The sequence below is a fragment of the Lissotriton vulgaris genome, chromosome 6, assembly GCF_964263255.1.
Source record: "Lissotriton vulgaris chromosome 6, aLisVul1.2, whole genome shotgun sequence".
NCBI classification, from domain to species: domain Eukaryota; kingdom Metazoa; phylum Chordata; class Amphibia; order Caudata; family Salamandridae; genus Lissotriton; species Lissotriton vulgaris.
This window is the reverse complement of record NC_141694.1, coordinates 1,783,423,075-1,783,445,262: the sequence shown is the minus strand read 5'-3', so window position 1 is coordinate 1,783,445,262 and position 22,188 is coordinate 1,783,423,075. Positions and strand designations below refer to the sequence as shown.

Below are 22,188 nucleotides of genomic sequence, written 5' to 3'. Positions count from 1 at the left end.
CTCTCAACAGGGAAGGATTCCGTGACCTCTCCCTGGGCTCCCCACCTTATCCGGGCATAGTTGTTCTCATGGAGCCTTACAAGCAAAGTTAATAATTCAGGACTTATTCCTAAATCCCTTAAAACATCCCAGAGTTTTTGCCGGGGAACTAAATCAAACGCTGACTTCAGGTCAACGAAAACAGCAAACAGAGGACCATTTAGCAGGGTAACATTTTTCCAGTATATAGTTAGGAAGTGGAACACCTGATCGACAGAGCTGGTTAAAGGGCGAAATCCCGCTTGGTAAGGGGAAAGGATGTCCTTATCAACTATCCAGGCTTGTATCTTGTTTTGAACCATCCTGCCCATCAGTTTTTGGGCACAATCGATGAGGCTGATGGGCCTGTAGTTGCTTGGTAGAGCCTTGTCCCCTTTTTTGTAGACTGGGATTATTTCTGCTCCTTTCCATGTTGCTGGTATCTTTGCCCCCTGTGCAATGGCATTTCCAAGCCATACAAAGTATTTACACCAGCTATGTCTGTCCGATAGGAAAACATCTGCCGGTATGCCATCGATTCCTGGTGCCCTGCCTCTGGTCACTCCATCCATTGCCTCGTGTACGTCTTTTAATGAGAATAATTCATTAGTAAAAAATACCCTTTCTGGAAGGGGGAACAGCCTGTGGACCTGGATTGTCAGCATATTGGGGTTTGAATAACTCCACCCAGGACTCCTTAGGTACATGATTTTTCAGGCATTCAGCTACACCCCCTGAGCCCCACTTTAATATGGCCCAGAACTCTTTCTGATGTTTATCAACACAAGCCTTCTTCAAATCTAGCCAAAGGTTCTCGTCCCATTGCTTTTTTGCCTTAATCTGGGTTTTTCTATATTCATCCCTTGCATTTAGAACTCCCGTTCTAGATCTTAATGCGATACTAAGGTTATGTCTTGCTATTCTACATTGTTGGTCGTACCATCCCTTCTTTATGGGTGGTCCAATACCCTTCCTCTTCTTGTTTGTTTTAAAGAATAGCTTCTGGATACTAGCAAAGAACTTTGGCTGTGACTCTTCAATCCTTGCTTTAAAATTTTCATCGTTCATTAAAACCTGTAGTCTGACGACTTCATCAATAACTAACCCCTCAAGGACCTGCATATCCTCTGGGTTGCCTGCTAAAGTTGCCCATCTGATGTGACGGAGATTATTAGATGGAACAACATCTAAAGTCGTAAAGTTCCTAGCTAAATTTTCTATCGTTGTTTTTTGTTCTAGGTTGAATAGTAAAGACAAAGGATTGTGATTGTATTCTTAAATTATATTTGCACACGTGCACCTCTTCATTTTTTGCATGCACACAACCAACCCGCCTCCAACAGATTCCTGCCGCCACTGTAATGACACCACTGCCTCCGCCGCTTCAGGATATCCACAAGAAATATGTATCAAGTGAATTAATATTTATCCACATATTAAATGGTCTTTCTGACATTCAGCTTGGAATTTAATATGCAGTGAGTAGACTGGCATTTGGAATAGCTCCTTGAAGCTTTGACCATCACGTGGTTGTAACATGTGGTGGCAGGGTGATCGGAGCACATTTGTTCCTGGCTGATCAGTGGTTTATGTTCTTATTAGATGTCAGAGTGCAGTCATTATTGTCGAAGCAGACTACTTCACACAGGTGAATGCAGTGTTCGCAATCTGGTGCTGTTTGCCAGCGTTCAATATAAATTAAATTAACCAACCTCTGATCTGAAATGGGAGCATCTGTTCAAAACTAATTTTAGCTCTGTCACAGCAAATCTTTTATATACTTTTTATTGGACTGTTTACACGTACACATTTTCCATTTATTAGCTTGGAATGGATCCCGATTAAGCTTTTAACGAACCAGAAACGTCCATCCATCAATAGTGTGCTGTTCCAAAATAGTATGCACTGACACATCCAAAGTTCTACAATAGTTTGAAACTTTGTTCCTTAAACCCTATCATATCTATTTTTATATTAAAACACATTGCAATACTAATCACATATTGTTAAGGCGTTCATTGTAAGTCAATTTGGCTTATGGTTTTTTGACAAAAGAACAGGTCAAAGATAGTCTATAAGAGAAATAAATTAAGAGCACTAGGTTTGAATACCTGAGTCAAATGGCCAATTACTGCCCCTTCTTTTGTTGCACCAACGCCGTACTTGAAGTCCTTGGCCTCGTCGAACCACAGTTGCATAACACCATCCCACGATAAAGGCCTTCCGCTTGCCTTAGCGAGGTTCTCCCCACATACGGATGCTGAAAACAAGACAATGTTCATTAAATACTTGCAAGGTTGTGTTATATTCCCAGTTTAGGCCCATGTAGTGAAGCAGCGCATTTCTTACATTGTCCTCACGAATAACATTCCCCAAAATGCGACCTTTGGCATACATTTGCACCCACAGCAATGTTGGAGTAGTTTCTGTGAAACTAAACTTCTTTTATATCTAGCAACATTATTACAACGCACTGAACATCATGAACATGGTCTTGCACTATCTTCATCCACGGGGCAACAAGACTATATATATATATATATATATATATCCACAACATCACTAATCTAAGCGTACATCGCATTTCTATTATAAAAGATGAGCAGCCTGATAGATTAGTAGAGGAGGTACTTGCGTTGAGACCGAGGTCCCGTGCATGCTGAGAGATCACCACGCAGTGGCCTGACATCTCGAGAAGAGTGTCCAGCTCGTGACCAAGACGGGGTCCTTCACTCCTTCCCAGGTAATGCAGTTGAATTGTTCCTTGGGGGGATTCTTGGCTCTACACCTACATACACTCTAGGTACACTTAGAGTAGGGTTTGCATCCTAGGTGTAAGCCTGATTTACGCCTTGTTTATATGCCAGCACATGAGCATTGTTTTAGCACCATGGTAGAACGATACCTACCCCTCTCTAAGAGTTGCCCATCTGTCTACTTCGTTATGCACCTAGTAGCTGTACCAATCTTCGAACTATTATGGGTCTGGGTAGTGTTTGTGTTGGTGCCATGTTTGCTTCCTCTCTTTGCCCCTGTGCCTGTTCCTCTCTATTCCTTGGGTTTGCTGTCATCTCTCTCCTACGCTCCCTTGAGCTGCCTACATCGGATGGCCGGGTGGGTGCCTCCAAAAAATCCCACAGCAGTGTATAAATCTGCAAGCCGGACCCCATTTGCATTCGTCCTTGTCATATTTCCAACATGTGGCTGATCAGCCTTTCCCTGCTTTCTAGGCCTGGGTGTTAAATTTCATTACGCTCGCGGAATTTGCGGAATTTGGGTAATTAGGCGTTCCACGGAGAACGCAAAATTGCCCAAAATTCTGCGTTCCGCAACCTTTGAAATTTTTTGCTTGTTTGCGTTCCCCATATGCGTGTTCGCGAGATATTTCCCCCGAGCACACAAACAGCAATTGCGAACAGGAAAAAAGCATCCCGAACAAGCAATTGCGGAATTTCTCAATGTGGGCGGAGATTTTGTACCGTTTCGCGGAGATTTGCGTAACGCGATTACGCAAATTCCGCCCACCAGTACTGCTTTCCCACCCTGTGTGCCACTCTCGAATTTCCCTTTATAACCTGAGGTAGAAAAATGGCTTTCACGAGCTACAACCCCTTTTCTGCCTGCTACCATGTGGCTTGTGAAACCCTCCACATCCTTGTGGTCCCATTCGATCACTGGCCACTTTTGCATTTTTTCTCGAAAGCCCTTGTCGTAGTGTAACCAAGATTCCCCCTGGTACTTCTGCTGTGCCTCATGTACCTTCTGTTCATGAAAAAACAGCGCTGCTGCACTCTTCTACAATTTTTCAACAAATAAGCATGCCAGGTTTGTAAATGCCAATTGCTAGTTCTCTATGGTCCTCTATACCTGGGGCTTGCTTCTCTCCTTCCTATCTACAATGCCATTGCTGACGCCCTTTGTAGTGTAAAATACGCCTCCTTTGACCAAGCAGTAGAAATGCTCAGGACGTCAGGGGGGTCAGGGGGCGTTAGTAGCAAAATCTGACATGGAGTATTATGTGGAAAAATGTATGCCGATGGGTTGCTCAGTGTCATGTGCTTATTTTGAAAAGTTCAGCTCTTTTCTGGAATGGACATTCAGGAGGGACTCGGGACATCACTGGGTGAGCCATTACTTGGATGACTTCCTGTTTCTGGGAGCCCTGGGTTCTGGGGAATGCGGGGCGGCGCTGGCAAGATTCAGCGCCCTCATGAGTGAATTTGGGGTCCCCTTGGTGCCTGGTAAGGCGATGGGCCCAAGCACCACGATAGAAATTCCTGGACATAGAACTTGATACAGAACTAGGGGTGTCTCGACTGCCAGAGGAGAAAGTCAGGGATTTCAGGGAGGCCCTGGGACAGTGCCTTAGCAGGGGGAAAGTGACATTACACCAGTTACAGAGAGTGGTAGGGCAGTTGAACTTTGCACTGCGCATTGTCCCAATGCGCGCCCTTTCTCCCGCTCCATAGCTCACGCCATGGCAGGTCTTAAGGAGAATAACCACCACACCAGGCTGTCCAGTGAAGTCAGGCAGGATATGCGGATTTGGATGTTTTTCCTGCGTGATTTCAATGGGAGGGTGGTGTGACCAGGTGCGCCCTTGGTCAGTCATGAGCTGGGCCTGATGACGGACGCGGCGGGCACCGAAGGCTTCGGTTCAATTCTAGGCCGCGAATGGGTGGCACAGCACTGGTCAGACTGGTGGAGGAACTCTGGGCTCACCAGTAACATAAGCTTCCTGGAGCTCTTCCCAATTCTGGTTGCACTGTCCGTTTGGGCGGATGCATTGAGGAACCGATCAGTCATTTTCTGGTAAGGCAACATGGCAGTGGTAGAATGCCTAAACATCCAAACGGCCAAGTGCAGTATGTTGCTCCGACTGCTTAAAGAGATCGATTTACAATGCATGAAGTTGAATGTCCTTTTCAGAGCCAAACGTGTCCCGGGTGTATTGAATCATGAGGCTGACGCACTCTCTCGTTTCAAAATGCAGATATTCAGGTCACACGTCCCAGAGGCGGCGGTCGACCCGACGCATTTCCCAGAACAGCTTTAGCAACTTGGTGCCCCAGAGTATCGCACCTTGTGGGAGTAAGCCTAGCAACTAAGACCAGGAGCGCCTACGAAGGGGCGTTTGATTCCTTTTGTATCTTTCTAGGGGAACAGTGGGAGCACAAATGGCACGATTGAGTTTCAATGCTGGCATATCTTTCTTTCATGTGGGAGCAGGGGCGCACAGTGGCGGGGGCAAGAAGGAGGCATATGGCGGCCATATCATGTTTCGCCAAACTGAAAGGCGGATGGGTATCCCACAAAGAATTTTGTGGTACGGCAGGCCTTGAAAGGATGGCAGCGTTTGCAGGGGGCAGGCAGATGTCAGAAAGCCCATCGGTTTGGAGACAGTAGGGAAACTGGTTGGGGCGCTGGCAGAGGTCCGCGCTTCAACAGGCGAGACAGTGTTGTTTCAGGCGGCATTTTGCCCCAAAGAAAGATTGGCTGGGAGGTTTGCAGGCGGGGCACGTGAAGATCAAAAAAGACGCGGTGCTAATTTCCATTATCAAGTCAAAAACCGACCAGGAAGGAAAGGGGGACAGCATAGTTTTGCACAGAGCAGGGGATACATCTTGCTGCCCTGTCTCTTGTTTGGAGGCGTTCCTGGCCCAAAGGCCACATGTCTCGGGAGGGCCGCTTTTGATACATGGGTACAGTGTAGCGCTCACAGTGTTCCAGTTCAAGAGAGTCATGCTCCTTGCATTAAGGAAAGTAGGCATTGACAGCGCTGATTTTGGAACTTATTTCTTTAGGCTAGGGGCGGCAACTGAGGCAGCGGCGAGAGGGCTGGGCGGTGAAAGAGTGAAGAGAATTGGTGGGTGGACCTCAAACTGTTACAAGAGATATGTGCGGCTGCATATGCTCTAGCTCAGCTGTCTGGCATTGCGCCCGTGCGCGATGTTGCGGGGCCTTTCCTTACTGTTACTCAGGAATGTGGGGGTTTCTTGGTTGCACTAAATAAATGGTGATTTCGTACTGTTGCAGTCATGTGTTGCATATGCTGCTGTAGGCAATGCATTTACCTTGGCTTTCTTTTATACTTTACTTGCAGCTTCTTCATCCTGTGACTTGGGGAAGAGGCCTGCCTCCACTGTAGACTACACACCGCAGGAAGATCCTAGAGCGCAACAGACAGCGGACCACCGACGAATGACGAATGTGGTTCGTACCAAGAAAATCAGGAGATCTGGGTGGTGGGACATTCGTATGTTCGCCGTTTGAATAATTTCTTTACAGGGGCAGTCGGGGCTAGGGCATGCCGGGCAGGGGCAAATTGGTCATTCTTTGGTCAGGGTGGTTTGTGCGTTGGGCAATTCAGGTAACTGGTGAACCACGCTTTAGTGACAAGCACGGAACCACCGGCAATCTGGATCCTGCACCTGGGAGGCAATGATTTGGCGAAACTGGGGAATAGGGTACTAGTGGAGGAACTCCTCACAGAGGTTTGGGTGGCTAGCAAGACAGGGCCCCCACTCGGTCATAGCCTGTTCCCACATGATACACAGGTTCTATTGGAGGGGGGAAAAATCAGTCAGGGTGTTGATTCACGCAGTAAAGCGGCTCAACAGCAAATTCAATAAATTATTCAGGACTCCAAGACTGAGGACCATAGGTCACCGGTACATAAAGGGGGAACAGTTTTTTCTACAAGATGGGGTGCCCCTCTCACACAAGGGGAACCAGGCATTTATGGAGGACATCCTAGCATGGGTGGAAAGTTTGAGACGTGCTTCAGGGCCGTTATGAGGTAGCTGAGGGGGAGGCCAGTTAGTCGGTCAACTAAGCTGGCCTGTGGCGGTAAGTTCAACATTGGTAAGCCTGATCTGTGGTCCTTAGCGGTCAGCACCATGTAACTCCAGGGGTAGTGACAGCTGATAAGTAGGCTGTCAAGGTGCGGGGGCCGGGGGAGTCATCCTCCCCAGTCGGCCTGTTGCCACCCCTGTACCTGCATGCGCAGCAAGGGGCAGTTATGCAGAAGTCTGCACCCCCCTTAAGGGAGTTCAAGACAACGGGCGAAGGGGGGGCCCGGGGGAAAATACCCGTCCGATAAGCTGTACCCCCTTTGCAACCTTGCTCCGGGAGTAATATGGGTAGCATCCTGGGACTAGGGGGGAGGGATTTGCCAGGCGTTGACTTTGCCGTAGGCTCTAGAGGTGACACACAGAAAGTAAATCATGCATTCTTAGATTTACGGTAGGAGTGCCTTCTGTATGAGACTATTTTCAGGTTAGCCGTTGAACAACCTGTGTCTATCAATGTAACTGTACTTTCTGCGTTAATTTCTGTAATGAAAGTTTTAAATTGTTTGTCGATTGTTTAATAAAATACGGCTAAAGGGGGGTTACACCCACCTAATCCAATATGTATAAACAATCTTGGTGTGGTGTCCAATACTATGTGAGTGGGTAGTCCCTGGTGGGAGAAGGAACCTAGGGAAGTACCAGACCATATGAACACGCGTAAGGCTTGTTGTAGTTATGGTGGCCGAGACCGGCATAATTAAAAGTCATTTTATGAAAATGTGCATCAAAAGCATGTCTTCCACTTGCAGGATGGTGTCTGTTTTCTGCAACAAATGGTTTCTTCTCTGTCCCTGGAAGCCCTTTCTATAACATCAGAACACACAAATGAAAACAATGAATCAACTGGCACTTGTAAAGCGTACAGCTACTCCAACGAGTGTTCCAGCGCTCACAAATACAACAACGCAAGTTATGGCCTCCGAATACAGATGTGTCTGAAACCAGTTGTTTTTTTCTTACAGCAACACTGAAACCTGTGCTTTGGAAAATGTTCCCCCAGTTTGTATCATATTTCTCTGACCATCTTAGTAATGGCCGCACTGGGAACAACCCTGACTCAATTTCTCAGATTTGTCCGTGCTTAATTTGTAAAAGAATAAGTGGCGGTGCCCACAGCTTTGCTGGGAAGTCTGCTGCTTTCTCTATCAAGTGAGGGGGCTGCGTAGTTTTGATTCCACTTCATGCCTCTTTTATTAACAACAGACACTCCCCATCTCTTTATCCCACTTTTACAGGTTATTTTCACACCTGCCTTCTTTCTTTTTCTCTGTTTTCCCTTGTTTCTCTTCATCCTTCTTTCCCCCTTTTGTGTTTTTCTTTCTATTGCTCAGAGTCTGTTGAGCAACAAATAAGTGCTAGTACCCAAAACTAAGTGCCAGTGGGCTCCACCTGCAACCACCCGCTCAAATTAAGAACTGAGAACAGCCCTCATACAGCACGCAGCAAACAAGCCTGACCTGTAAGGGAGTTTGGAGAGGCCGGTGTTCCACCACCAAGACATTTTTTAAATCAAATTACAAATATAATTTTTTAACACATTTTTCATTTTAGAACCATGCCCAATAATTGATTGTCTAAAGATTGGAGAACTGGCTGCGTGGCACAATGAACAAATGACTGTAAGGGTCTATTAGGAGTGGGTGGATAAATGAATTAAAGAATGATTGACAATGAATAAGTACTTTTAGCTTTGTGAGCACTGAGCAACAGTAGATAGTCTGGTTTTAATTTTAGCTTATTCATTAAAATACCATCACCAGTCTTGTTCAAACATACAAAATCCAGATATATTTATCACAGTGCATTGATTTATCTCCTCAAAGAACGTAAGACAAAGCATGGGGGTTGTCAAAATTGTAAAGAGAAAGAAATAACCATGTAGCAACTGAATTGCGTAAAGTGAAACCAGGAAAACGCCTTGCTTCAATCCCAGCTTGCACATGATCATATTATGTGATACTGAACAATTATTTAATTTTTTTTTTTTTATTAATATTTTTGCAAGGGAAGTCATAATTATTTAAGTATTCATTCAAGCATACTGCAAATTGAGAGAGGACAAAAAACACCATACATCTATGTACATTGAAGTGGCGTAACAGAGGCCCCTGCAGCCCCTAGGCCGTGGGGGGCCCCTTCAGTAGAGTACCCTGGCCTGAGAGCTCCTGATTGAGTCTGGAGGGGGACCCCTCCATGTACCTTGCAGGGGTGGAGTTTGGTAAGTCACCCTGCTTGCACAGATTTTTAGCAGGAGTTTGTCCCATGCTGTAAAATCAGCACATATGGCAATACGTGTCGCGCCACAGGGTGCTGCTGCTTCCTGGCAGTCGATTAGACATTCTACTCGAGCTGCAGCTTCGTCAATGGTAATGGCAGATTTCTCAATGCGAGTGGTCGCGACCTGCCTCGAACCCATGTGATGAGAAATCTCGCCAGGAGGCGGTCTACTGATTGATTATTTCTCGCAAGCGCTTGCCAAATTACTGTTGGTGAGCCGCTAGAGAGAAAAAACTCTTACTAAAAAGCACTTGTAAGTACATAGCTATAAACAAAAAATTGTGTGATGTTTCTGGTATAAAATACTTGAGATATGTCAGATTTGAAAATACTGAGACCCCATATGTATCTTTTTACATTCTCCAGTTTTCCAATTTGTGATTATGTAAGTCAAGACAAATGCTGCTTAACGAAACATCAATACATAGATTTCGGACCAGATCCCTCTTCCCACATATGGCAATTATGTTTAGATAGTGAATACTGTGATGATAACACAATGTATATCAATGTTCACAGTCTAGATGCAATTTTAAATATATAAAATAAGTCCATGGAAAGAAAGAAACATGCGTTCAAGGCCTGTTATAGGTCTAGAACTTATAACCGCAGGAACAAAACAATTACCCTCTACATATTTAGTCAGGTGCACAGGAAAGTCAAGGATTTCAAAGTCCTCTTATCCCAATGCATGTCTCCACTTGCTGGAGCATTCTGGGTCTAATTTACAAAAACATTTACTGTAGGTGTGGGTTTCTCCAGTCTTATGCCCTCATTATAAGTTGAGGCTAAATACCGCCCCCCTATAATTTAGCATCTGACATGGAAAACTGATCAAATTAAATCAGGCACGTAAAAAAGGCAAAACATTCAGAACTCAATGTGTTAAATACCTGTTCTGTATGTTATGCATAATTCTCAAGAGGACACTAGGAATAGCAGGTATTTACCATACTTGATAAATACCTTGATGTATTGCTGAACTTTACCCTGAGGCGGAAGCCGGGGATCTTAGCGCTCTCTTGCGCATTCTGTTGATAGCCATATATTATTGACTAAGAATAATATCACAGACTTATTACTCCGAGATCTTGGGTATCTTCGCTGTGAGTACCCGGTATTTTAGGAGCAAGATCCTTTTTAGAAGTGTAAATATTTTAATTGCAGTTTTTAAACTCGCTTGTTCCTTACCTGGTGCGAGACTGCTTCGCCCAGGTAGCGTCACGACCGGCCCTCACAGCGCGGTTCGTGCTAGACGCTGTTCATTCACCCCACCTACCGGACCCGCCATCTTAGGTAGGGAAGGTCGACGGTCCAGTTGATCGTCCCTCCCGCCCTCCCAGGCTACTTAAGGGCTGCTCCCTACCTTACAGTAGTATTGCTGAACTTTACCCTGAGGCGGAAGCCGGGGATCTTAGCGCTCTCTTGCGCATTCTGTTGATAGCCATATATTATTGACTAAGAATAATATCACGGACTTATTACTCCGAGATCTTGGGTATCTTCGCTGTGAGTACCCGGTATTTTAGGAGCAAGATCCTTTTTAGAAGTGTAAATATTTTAATTGCAGTTTTTAAACTCGCTTGTTCCTTACCTGGTGCGAGACTGCTTCGCCCAGGTAGCGTCACGACCGGCCCTCACAGCGCGGTTCGTGCTAGACGCTGTTCATTCACCCCACCTACCGGACCCGCCATCTTAGGTAGGGAAGGTCGGCGGTCCAGTTGATCGTCCCTCCCACCCTCCTCCCGCCCACCACAACTATGGATATAAACAACGGACATGCCCGTCTGCGCCCGTCCACGACCTGACGGGACCAGGGGCCACCCCCCTGCTCAAAACAGACTAGATGGCATTATACCAATACGCTATGATCCCCATACTCTAAAAAATGTAATGCCGCCCATGAAGGATCTCTGCTGGCACTCAGTTAACTGTAGTACAACTAGTGACACCTGCTCTCATTGCAAGTTTTTACTTTCTAGCCATGGGAGCAATCCACACACGGTAAAACCCTATATAATGTTTCTTTTAAACTGTCGCTCCCTCGTCAAACGCGCTGTTCAAATGTCACTCCTCTTAGAAGAATACAGTCCTGATGCCATATTTTTGACTGAGACGTGGCTTAAAGACACATCTGATCCGGATATCATATCCCTTATGCAATTGGGATATGGATTTCAGAGGGTCGACAGACCGGAGGGCAGGGGAGGAGGCCTGGGCATACTTTTTAAAAACCACTATCACTGTAGGACCAGTCCGGCTACAATATTTAATTGTGAGAGCATGCATTTCGCATTGGATTTTGCTCCCACCGCTACCTTTTCCGGTATCCTTATCTACCGTCCCCCTAATCAAATGGGAGAATTTCTTGATTCACTTCAATCCAAAGCTGCAGAGGCAGTAGTCATTAGACCTCATTTTTCCCTGCTAGGAGACATTAATATCCACTTGGATGATCTAAATAACCCGGTGACCAAGTCTCTGCTGGACATTATGGAGGCCCTACAAATCACACAGAAGGGTTTTAAACCTACCCATGAAAAAGGTCACCTCCTAGACGGAGTATTTAGCAATGATCCAAGACTTGAGGTAGGGACTCCCCTGCCTCTTACATGGTCGGATCACTATTTGATTCCCATACAGTGGCTGCCAGTCACCTCGGCCCTGGTACGTCCTCGTACTATTTTACAAGGGAGAGAATGGACAAAACTGTCCACTGATGAGTGGATCAAGTCTCTGTCCCCTGCCCCCTCCCAAGCTGAGGCTGACCCTACATCTCTTTACGACAACTATACCAATTGGCTATGTATGGCCTTCGATGCTATCATACCCCAGAAAGCCCTTAAAGAGAAGACTAAGTCAAGGGACTCACCTTGGTACACCCCCCAACTCAAGGAATTGAAGAGAGTCTGTAGGAAACTTGAAAGAACGTGGAGGGAATCCCGCAGCAATTTAGATAAAGCGAAACATCATGAAGCAATAAAAAAAATACAAAGCTGAAATACGAAGCACGAAAGCCTCCTACTTTGAAGGAAAAATTACTAACGCTTCCAACTCCCCGAGAGAAAATTTTAAAATTGCTAAATCCCTTATTGACACTCCCCCTATTCCCCTCGACCCCAGTAAAGCTCAGATGCGCTGTGATAAACAGGCCGAATACTTCTACAAGAAAATACAGAATATCTCCTCCACTTTTGACCCACCCATTCTGGTCTTTGACGAAGGAACTTTCCCATCGCAAACCAGGTCTTACCAATTGGAAGAGTTCCCTCTGCTTAATGAGGATTCTCTTGATATCCTTATGAGGAAAGTTAAATCAGGGTCTCCCACCGATCCAGTTCCCCCGTGTCATCTACTAAAGATCTTAGATACTATTAGACCTGTTATCCTCAACATACTAAACACCTCCATTACCACTGGCCTAGTCCCTTTGGCGTGGAAATGTGCCCAAGTCAGAGCACTGCTGAAGAAACCCACCTTAGATCCTGAAAATATGGCCAATTACCGACCTATCTCTTTACTTCCCTGGGTTAGTAAATTACTAGAAAAACATATCAATGCCTCCATTACTCAATTTTTGGAAAATAATCATCTGCTCCATGATTCCCAGGCAGGTTTTCGTCCTAAATTAGGAACTGAGGCCGCCCTTCTGAAAGTAACTGAATTGGCTGGGAAACAGATGGACGAAGGCGGCACCACAGCAATTATGTTGCTTGATCTTAGTGCCGCCTTCGACACTGTCAACACCAGCATCCTCCTTCACCGCCTGCATCAAATAGGAATTTCAGGGAAGGCTATTCAATGGTTTCAGTCCTTTCTGGAGAACCGTTCCTTCGAGGTAATTGAGGGCACCACCCCAGGGCTCTGCCTTAAGCCCTACCCTTTTTAATATTTATATGCAACCTCTTGCTGACATAGTGCATTCGTTCGGTTTAGTTATAGTGACCTACGCCGACGACACGCAACTGGTTGTATCTATGAATCAGCCCAATACCTCCCCTCACAATCTTAGTAACTGCTTGATAGCGGTTACCCAGTGGATGACCACCTCGCATCTGAAGCTCAACGGAGAGAAAACTGAGCTAATGATTCTGGGCAATCCTACTATCTCTAGCCCTCTGCTGGACTGGCCCACATGCTTAGGCACCCCACCTCAAGCAAAAACCCATATAAAAAGCTTGGGCATTTGGCTGGACGCTAATTTAAATTTCACTCAACAAGCAACTATTTTATCCGCCACCTGCTTTGGCCTTATGCGCATGCTCAGGAAGGTGTTACCTCTTCTTCCCCCCCAAGCCCGCAGAATAATGGTGCAAGCCATCATCTTGTCCCGTCTGGACTACGGGAATTCCTTATACCTGGGGGCCCCGGTATCTACAACAGGTCACTCAAAATGCGGCAGCCCGCTTTTTGCTGGGCCTTAATTGTCGTGAATCAGGCACAGCGGCTCTCAAAAAACTTCACTGGCTCCCTATCAAGGCCAGAGTACTGTTCAAATCTATGTGCATTATGCACAAGGCCATGTGGAAGACAGCACCAGCAATGATTTGTTCTTTAGCAACTCCTTACCTCCCCCATTGAACATTGCGATCTAGCACTGCTTTTCTGGCCACCACCAATAAGATCAAACGAACCAGATGGGGTGGACGTTCCTTTTCTTGGAATGCCGCTAAGGCCTGGAATACCCTGCCCACTACCCTTCGCAGCGAATCTAACCTTCTGGAATTTAGTAAGAAACTGAAAACTCTTCTCTTCATCTAATTCGGTCTCTGCTTTCCTTGTCCAGTATGGCAATACTTAGCGCTAGGAGGCCCCCGGGTTGTTTGCGCTTAATAAAACACAATTGATAATAATAATAATAATAAGTTACTACTTGATTCCTCCTACAGAAGTCCTCCTCGTCATAGTACTAACATAGGAGGGTGTACCCAAGTGCAAGAAAAAATCAGCTCAGGGCCAAATATATACTTCTGAACCAGAAATATATTTTTCAACAATTACTTCATTGGTGTTTTAAATACTGATTTACCAAAATTGTCTGTCTCTCGTGAGAACAAATCCAACTTGTAGTGGGACAGAAACTGGCCCATGCAGCGGCTCAGCAGATCTCCTGCCGGGGGCCCAAGAAGCAGCCACTGCTCTGGTAGACCTTGCAATGACACTGTCTGGCAAGCCCAACTCCATAGAAAAATAGGCATGAGCAATCGCTTGCCTGACCCATCGACTGATAGTAGTGTTCAATGTCTTTTGACCTCTACAGGCTGCCCCGTGAGAAACAAATGGAGAATGAGTGGCCAGAATGGTTTTGCCTGCTCCAGGTACACGAAAAGAGCTCTACGGACATCCCGGGAGGATGCAATGTTAGATGGGGTCAGAAAATTGGGAAAATAATCTCCTGAGAGCAGTGAAAAGTGGAAGGAACTTTAGGGTGAAACTTCAGCCTCATAACAACCCTATCCTGGAAAGACTTTTGATAAAAATAGGTGACAATCAAAGAAGACAATTCCCCTATGGCGACCAGAAATATCACTTTAGAGGAAAGCCACGCTCAGCTCACCTGATCCAAAGCTTTAAAAAGCCTTTCCTGCAAGCTCCCCAGAACCACTGATAAGTCCCATGAAGGAATCAGACAAGACTTGTCAGTAGCTTTTTCCTTGAGGAAGAATAATAGAGAGTTCCCTCCAGGCTGCCTATGTGATCTAATGGTGGCCCACTGGGAACCTAAAGTAGTGTGTGCTAAACCTTTAGAGAAGCCATCCTTCAAAAAAATAAAAAAATGTGAAATAGCTAACCAGAGACACAGGAATTCTTAGAATACCATACACAAGATTTTCTCCAATGCTTGATATAGGCTGTAGTTGTGGAATCCTTCATTATCGATTGAATATCACAGGTCACCCCCTGTGGTGAACATCCTAAATGTTGCAACCCACCCCTCTCAATTTCCAAGCCATCAATCATAACTGGGTGGTCTGTTTGAGAGATAGATATGGGAACCAAAGAGGGCTGGGAGGGAATGTTAATTGAAGGGGAGGATACGCTGCTGGAAGAGTCAAAAACGGAAACTATGGTATCCTTGGCCAAAACGTTGCCACCAGAATCACTGGTATTTCTCCCTCTGAATCCACTGTAGCACCTTCAGCCGGAGGGAAATTGAAGAAAAGGCATACAGAAGGCCCTCAGGCCATGGAACTGCTCAGGCATTCACCCTCCAAGGCCTTGGGAACACCTTCACTGTTCAAAACCACAGCAGGAGGGCATTCAACTGGGATGCAAAAAGATCTAGAGAGGGAACTCAAAAAAGCTTCATTGCCATCTGAAATGCCTGCAAACTGAGATGGGAATCCAAGGACATGTTCCTGCTCAGGCTGTCTGCCTGCAGATTGAAAATTACTAGAATATTAATTGTTCTAAATGTTATCAAGTGGACTTCTGCTCAGGAGAAAATCTAGTCAGTTAATCGGGCTAGGGAGTGGGATCCCATGTTCTCTTGCCGGTTTCTGTAAGACTTTGCCACCTGATTGTCCATCCTTACAAGAACAGCATGACCCATCACCCTGGGAGCAAAGCTGAGAAGAGCCATACCAATAGCTGCTAGCTCTTGGCAATTGGAAGACTTGTGAGCCACTGACCGAGACCTCTTGCCCTGAGCCTCTTATCCGTCATTAGAATCAACTTGAAGAATGTAACTGGAGAACAATGAACTAGAGAGCATGTTGTACCAGCGACCTTAAATGGAGACGGCCCATGGCACATTTGTACAAGCCTGCATTAGGCCCTGAACCTTTAAACAGTGATGATCTGGAGCCGACTGAAACTAAAGACGCTCTTGGAGATGAAATTTTAAAATCAACATCCAGTCCTCCGGCCAGAAAACTGTCACCTACACTGCATCAAAAAGAGTTCTAATTAATTTTTTCTGATGGGTTGGAAGCAGTTGTGACTTGTCTTCTTTCAGGAGAAATCCAAGAGATTTGAGACCATCGCACACTTGGGGCACATCTTCTCCTGCCTTGGAAAGAGAGGATGCAACAATTAGCTAACCATCCAAGTAGGGAAAGAATTGTAAGACTTGTATGACTTGTACAACAAGCAAATGCCAATGCACAACGCACACCCACTGGTGCGAGTACCCTTGTGAATATTCGTGCAGACGGGGAGATGGTGAAAATAAACACCTTAAACTATAAATTATTCGACCATACCACAAAGTTAAGGAACCTCTGGGAGTGGACCTGAACTAACACATCCTGTAAGTCCAATGTCATGAGGAAATTTTCTGGAAAAACCAGAGGAATGATCCTCCATAAAGTCACCATTTTGAACATCATCTGTTTTACATATTTGTTGAGGAATTTCAAATCTGGTGGCAGACGGGAGCTTCGATCTGCCTTTGGTTTTCCTTTCTGGCCTAGTAACTAGCACCATTGCTCCCTTCTGCTAGAGAGTCCTTAAAGCTCTCCTTGTCTTTTCAGCATTTGCACAGGGAAGTGATCGGTTGGAAGAGACTGGAGTTTTAACTGGTAGCCGTGATCCACCACCGTCAGCCCCCATTTGTCTGACACAAGCTCTCGCCAACAACCTCAAAGAGGCTTATTCTCCCTCCCCCACTGGATAGTAATTGTCATTCTTTTGGTTGAGACTGCTGAAGTTCTCGAGGCTGCTGTGGTCATGATTCTCCGGCTTTCATGGTTCCCCGACCTCAAGCTCGGCCTGAAAGGGCTGTTAATTGTGGAGTGCCCGATTAGAATGCTGTTCACAAATGAGCGCCTATTCATAAAAGGTTTCAATGGTTGAAGCAACTTTTTCTCTTCCACAGCCTTCTGTACCACCTCACCCACTTCTGCACAAAAGAGTATGTCTCCTGTAGAGGGAAGTTGTGGAAGTAGCTACTTTTGAGCCTGTTCCAACTTCAACATATTTAACCACAACAGATGCTGAGCCGCAATGCAGGCTGAAATAGAAGACCAGAGGAAACCAATCAAAAGTCCAAAACAAACTGAGCCAGCAGTTCCATATTTGCTAAAATCTCCGTCTTAAAGACAATGAAAGGGGAGCTAAAGGTCTTTCAAGAAATTCTCTTGCTTCCAGAATTAAGAAATGTGCTGCTGCATGTCAATGTTTCAAAGAACCCTCAATCTTCCCATCCATTCTGGCAGACAGAGAAGCCTCTTCAATGCCGCAGACGTAGCAGGCATGATACTACTTAAAATGGTATTTCCTTAAGGAAAATGTGGATACTTTTCTTCATGTCTCCATAGGTTAACGTTTGAAAAGGAAACATGGAAAGTTCGACTTATCTATTTCCCTTTTTTGAAGAACTTCAACTCAGTTCAGTTCAGTTCAGTTCAGTTCAGTTCAGTTCTTTATTTATTTCGAGGGTTAAAAACCATCATAAAAATACATAATAATACATGACCACATAAAAACATACTGAACATCCAAATTTTTAACAAAAAAAGACGAGTTAAAAAGAGTTTTTGTAGTTAATATATACAGACTGTAGGCATGACAAGGAGCAGCAAAAATCCTTAAGTTTCATCCCCTTTCATCCACCATCATCAACCCCTTGTATTTCTTAGTTTAATCACAATTTTTAGAAAGCTCATGATAGCAAACAAAGTACGCGTTTCAGTTGCTCTTTGCAAGAATAATAAGGCAGATTTGGCATGGATAATATTTGAGTCCTTTAAAATATCCACCAGAAATCTTTGACGCGGTATTTTATAAAAAGGACACAGTAATACAAAATGAAGGGTGTCCTGCGGAGACCTATTGTCGCAGCCGCAGGCACCCTTCTGCTCAATTGTTTGCTTAAAACTAGACGGATAAGCTAAAATATTATGCAACAAATTGAGCCTAAAACGAGTCATTAAAAACCTCTCATGTTGGCTATACATTAAAAAGAGATACGGTTCCATGCCCACTTCATTACAAACAAGCGAATGAGCAACTACCGAGGGTTTAATAGAATCAAGTTCCATCCTCCTGCAATCATATTTTTCCAGTAGTTGCTTTTGTACATAATGTCTGCTATAAATGTCCACATTTGAGGGGTCCAAAAATAACCTTTGTTGGTCAATAGCCCCTAATGTTTCTTTAATATATTTCAGCCAGGGGATTTGGAGCCATCTATCTTTCCGTAAGCAATCCTGGATGATGTGTCTGGATAATTCCGCATTGGGGTTTGACCAAATTTTAAGCCAGGACAGTATTGGTCTCAGTCTGATCAGGTCAGATATGTATGGGGTGCCCAGCTCTTTGTGTGTTATTGCTGCTGGGATGCTCGGGAGAAGCTTTAACAGTTTTCTAAAGAATTTGTCTTCCTCTCCTTGTATCTGTTGTGCATCCCTAAAACCCCACACCTCCGCTCCATAGATGGCCTTCGAGATACTGACCGACCTATACAATGTCATCACCTGCTCAGGAGACCAGCGACCCATTCGTCGGGCAAAGTTTAATATGGCCCCATTTGCTGAGACTAGTTTCCTAGACCTCTCCTCAATCAAAGGGGCAAACTTGATCTTATCGTCAAATAGGAGACCCAAGTACGGGAAAGTGGTCACAGTGTCCAGGACATGTTCCCCCAATTTGAACACAAATTTCTTATGTGGTTTCTTCCCTACTACCATAATAAAAGATTGTGTCAGGTTGACGGAGAGGTGCAAATTCCTCATGAAATCAGCAAAACATTTAATTAGGAGCTGGAGACCGGCTGCTGTTCGCGCAAGGAGGACCGCGTCATCTGCGTACAAAAGTACCGGCAAGTGACGCGGACCTACCTTTGGGCAGTCAGTCCCCAGTGCTATTAGGGCACTCTCCAGACCATTTATGTAGAGGGAGAACAAGAACGGCGCCAGGATACACCCCTGCCTCACCCCGCCGGAGCAGGGGAAGGGATCGGTACTCACCCCCCCGCGCTATAGCGGACCTTGGCAGTGGTGTTCCAGTGCAGCTCCCTAAGAATGTTAATAAGGTCTGAGTCAATTCCCAGGTTATACATAAGTGTCCAGAGTTTGGCTCTATTAACATTATCAAAAGCCGCTGCTAAGTCCATGAATCCCATGTACATGGTCCCATCAGTCGTCTTGGTATATTTAGCCGTGAGGAGGTATAGGTTGAGGCATTGGTCACTAGTTGACCTGCCTGTTCGAAACCCATACTGGGTATCCACCAGGATGTTATGAGTGTCAGTCCACTCTATTAAGCGGTTGAGAAGTGCCCTTCCGAGTACTTTAGCAGAGACATCAATCAGCGAGATTGGCCTATAACACTGCGGGCTGTCCCTACAGCCTTTCTTATATATAGGGACAATCACCGCAGTGGACCACGATCTCGGAAGGCCCGATTTAATTGCTGCATTAAGTACTCTCGTTACTATTGGTGCCCATAAATCAGTGTTACTTAAAAATAGATCTGGTGGGGTACCATCCGGGCCGGGGGCTTTGTTTCGCGTCAGCCCTAGGATTGCTTTTAGAACTTCCTCCAGAGATAATTCTAGTTGTTCTGCCCTGGGACCCATCCATATTCCATCTCCAATGTCTACCTCCTGCTGGTTATACAAAGATTTAAAATGGTTAATCCATTGTTCTGGTAGTATGTTGGAACTAATGACTGGGGAGCTTGAGTCACGGAAACATGGTCTATTTATGATTCTCCAGAACTCAGCATAGTCCCTATTTTCTCCTGCCTCCCTCAGGTCTGCCCAAACTTCTTTTTGAAGAGCACTCTTTCTTCTCTTTACCTGGGTTTTATAGTTCTGTCTGCATCGGGCAATTTCAATCTTGTCCCTCGGGGCCTTTTTTAAACTCTGCTTTAGTTCTCTTAAAGCCCTTGAGCAGTTGGTATCGAACCATCTTGGGGAAGATAATTGTTTAACAGGCTTCTTAGTTTTCAGTAGCCCTTCTACTATTTTAGTTAAAGATTCGAAAGCCACAACCACTCCTCTGCCCTCTATGGAGAGATCTAAGCAGGTCTCTATATGATCTTTCCCTACACCCACTAACTTGGAGTAAAAATCTTGCGGGTTGATCATTGTCCACCTTATGCATCTCCCTTGGTCTGTTGCTTGGATTTGGGTTTCGGTGGCCACCCCTGGGTTTTTCCCTGATAAGCCTTTATAATTAATTTCTAGTGAAAGGTGATTATGATCACTGAAGGGACTCCACTCCGTTCTTGTTCTTAGAATCTGCTCTTTAGAGCAAGCAGAGATCATTATAAAATCTATTATAGACCCACCACCTCTCCCTTTAAATGTGGGTATAGGGGTCTCCCCTGCTTTAAGTGCAGCTAAATCCATAACATGGGTGAGCGCAAAGTTATCTAAGAACTTCATCAGGGCTGTGCCCTCTTTATTGTGTACAAAATGGGGACCCTTTTCTAAAGGGCAGGCAGACCAATCAGCAGAAATAGGAAATAGCTTAGGGCATAGGTGGCAATTAAAGTCCCCCATCAGCAGGACAGTTGGTTCGGGCCCCTTCAACCTTGAATCCAATTCCTCATTTAATCTACTCTCCAGCTCTAATAATATGGGAAGATTCCCATCAACCGGCCCAGAATTATAAAAATTTAGAAATAGTAATCTCTCCCCCTGGTGCTATAGTGAAACTGCTTGTAGAGTGTCTGACGCCCAGTCTGACTGTGACCAGGTACCCTTTAGATCTAAATCTACGTATATTGCTAAGCCTCCTTTAGCTCTCCCAGAATTCGTCCCTTGGGCAGGTCTGAAAAAACACTTATAGCCCTCCAATTGACAGAGGTCAGAATCACGCGCCCATGTTTCTTGGAGAGCTATAACATGAAAGCGCCTTGTGAATTCTTTCCACTCCTTGCTTTTGAGTTTGGTTTCCAGGCCTGCTATATTCCAGGATAACACGGTCAATCCAGCCCTATTCTCTTTCCCTCTCGCTATGATAGATTCATTTACTCTAACCTCACCCACTATTGGTGGATCTGTGATGTTTTCACTTTTCTCCCCCTGGTTCGAGAGTTCTTCTGACCTCAAGATTTGTACATTCCCAGCACTCCCGCATTTACCCTGTATTTCTGGGCGTGGGCATTCACTGGTCGCTGAGGATGTTACAAAATTATTTTCTAGCGGGATGAGTCAATCATTATCCTCAAGTGACTGTAAGGGGGAAAATCTGTTTCTCCACTGAGGGTAGTCTTGTGGAGGAAAGAACTGGTCGGGATGGCCTACAGGTCTTGGTCTTTGTATGCGTTGTGGTCTTCCAGGGATCCACCCACCATCATCATCAGCACGATTAGTGTTCCAGCTCCTTGGGTAAAAATACCCAAGTGGGAGTGCACAGATTGTGCTGGTTTGATTCCTATTGGGATTCTTCAGGATATAATCAACCAATCTAGTGTCTCTGAAATTTGCGACTATACAGTCCCCTCTAATGTCTTTTTTTCTCCCACCAAGCCAATTTACTCGTCTTACATGCACTATCTCTCCTCTGTCCCCATTATTTAAGGGTCTGTGTATATTCAGCCACTTGGAGATTTTAGCGTGTAGTTGATAGTGTGATTCTCTCTCGGTGGGCCAAATTTCGGGCATCCCTGCAAAAACTATTGCAAATTGGCTGGCCTCTAGAGGGAGATCTATGTGTGGGGCGTGGCTGTTTGTAGTGTAGAAAGAGTCAGAATCTGTATAACATGGGTCGTAATTCCTGTCCCTCTGGGGGCGGTCTTCCTGTCTCCATTGCATTAGTGGTTGTAAAGGGGGTTTATCCATATTTTTGGAATTCGTACTTTGAGTGTGTCCCCCTCTTGGTTTGTCGTTGGAGCCCCCTCTTTGATTTTGGGAAGTTTTTGGTGCCTCGTGGATCTGGGCGATTGTGTGTTGAGTATAACTAACACAGTTGTTATTTGGCAATCTGTTTTTGTTTACATTGTCACTAGTAACCACCTCATTTAGTTGAGTTGAATCAATGGGGGGTTTCATGAGTGTGTGTTCTATTGCCTTAGTTTGTTTGGAGAGCTCACACATAATTTTGTCCACCTTACTTATAATTGGTTTTAGCTGTGCCGCGATAAA

General features: G+C 45.2%; 1 protein-coding gene across 3 annotated transcripts in view; it reads right to left on the bottom strand.

The window, feature by feature from the left end:
• Positions 1–22,188, bottom strand: part of LOC147709479 (cysteine-rich secretory protein 2-like) — a 190,299-nt gene that overhangs the window by 86,806 nt on the left and 81,305 nt on the right. For all 3 annotated transcript variants that reach the window (XR_015296696.1, XM_086928038.1, XM_086928039.1), the window contains exon 5: positions 2,130–2,278. Coding sequence is in view for 2 of the 3 variants with exons in the window: in XM_086928038.1 (XP_086784164.1) it covers positions 2,130–2,278 (149 nt within the window). In the remaining variant the exon portion in view is untranslated. The remainder of the gene's footprint in view (positions 1–2,129; positions 2,279–22,188) is intronic.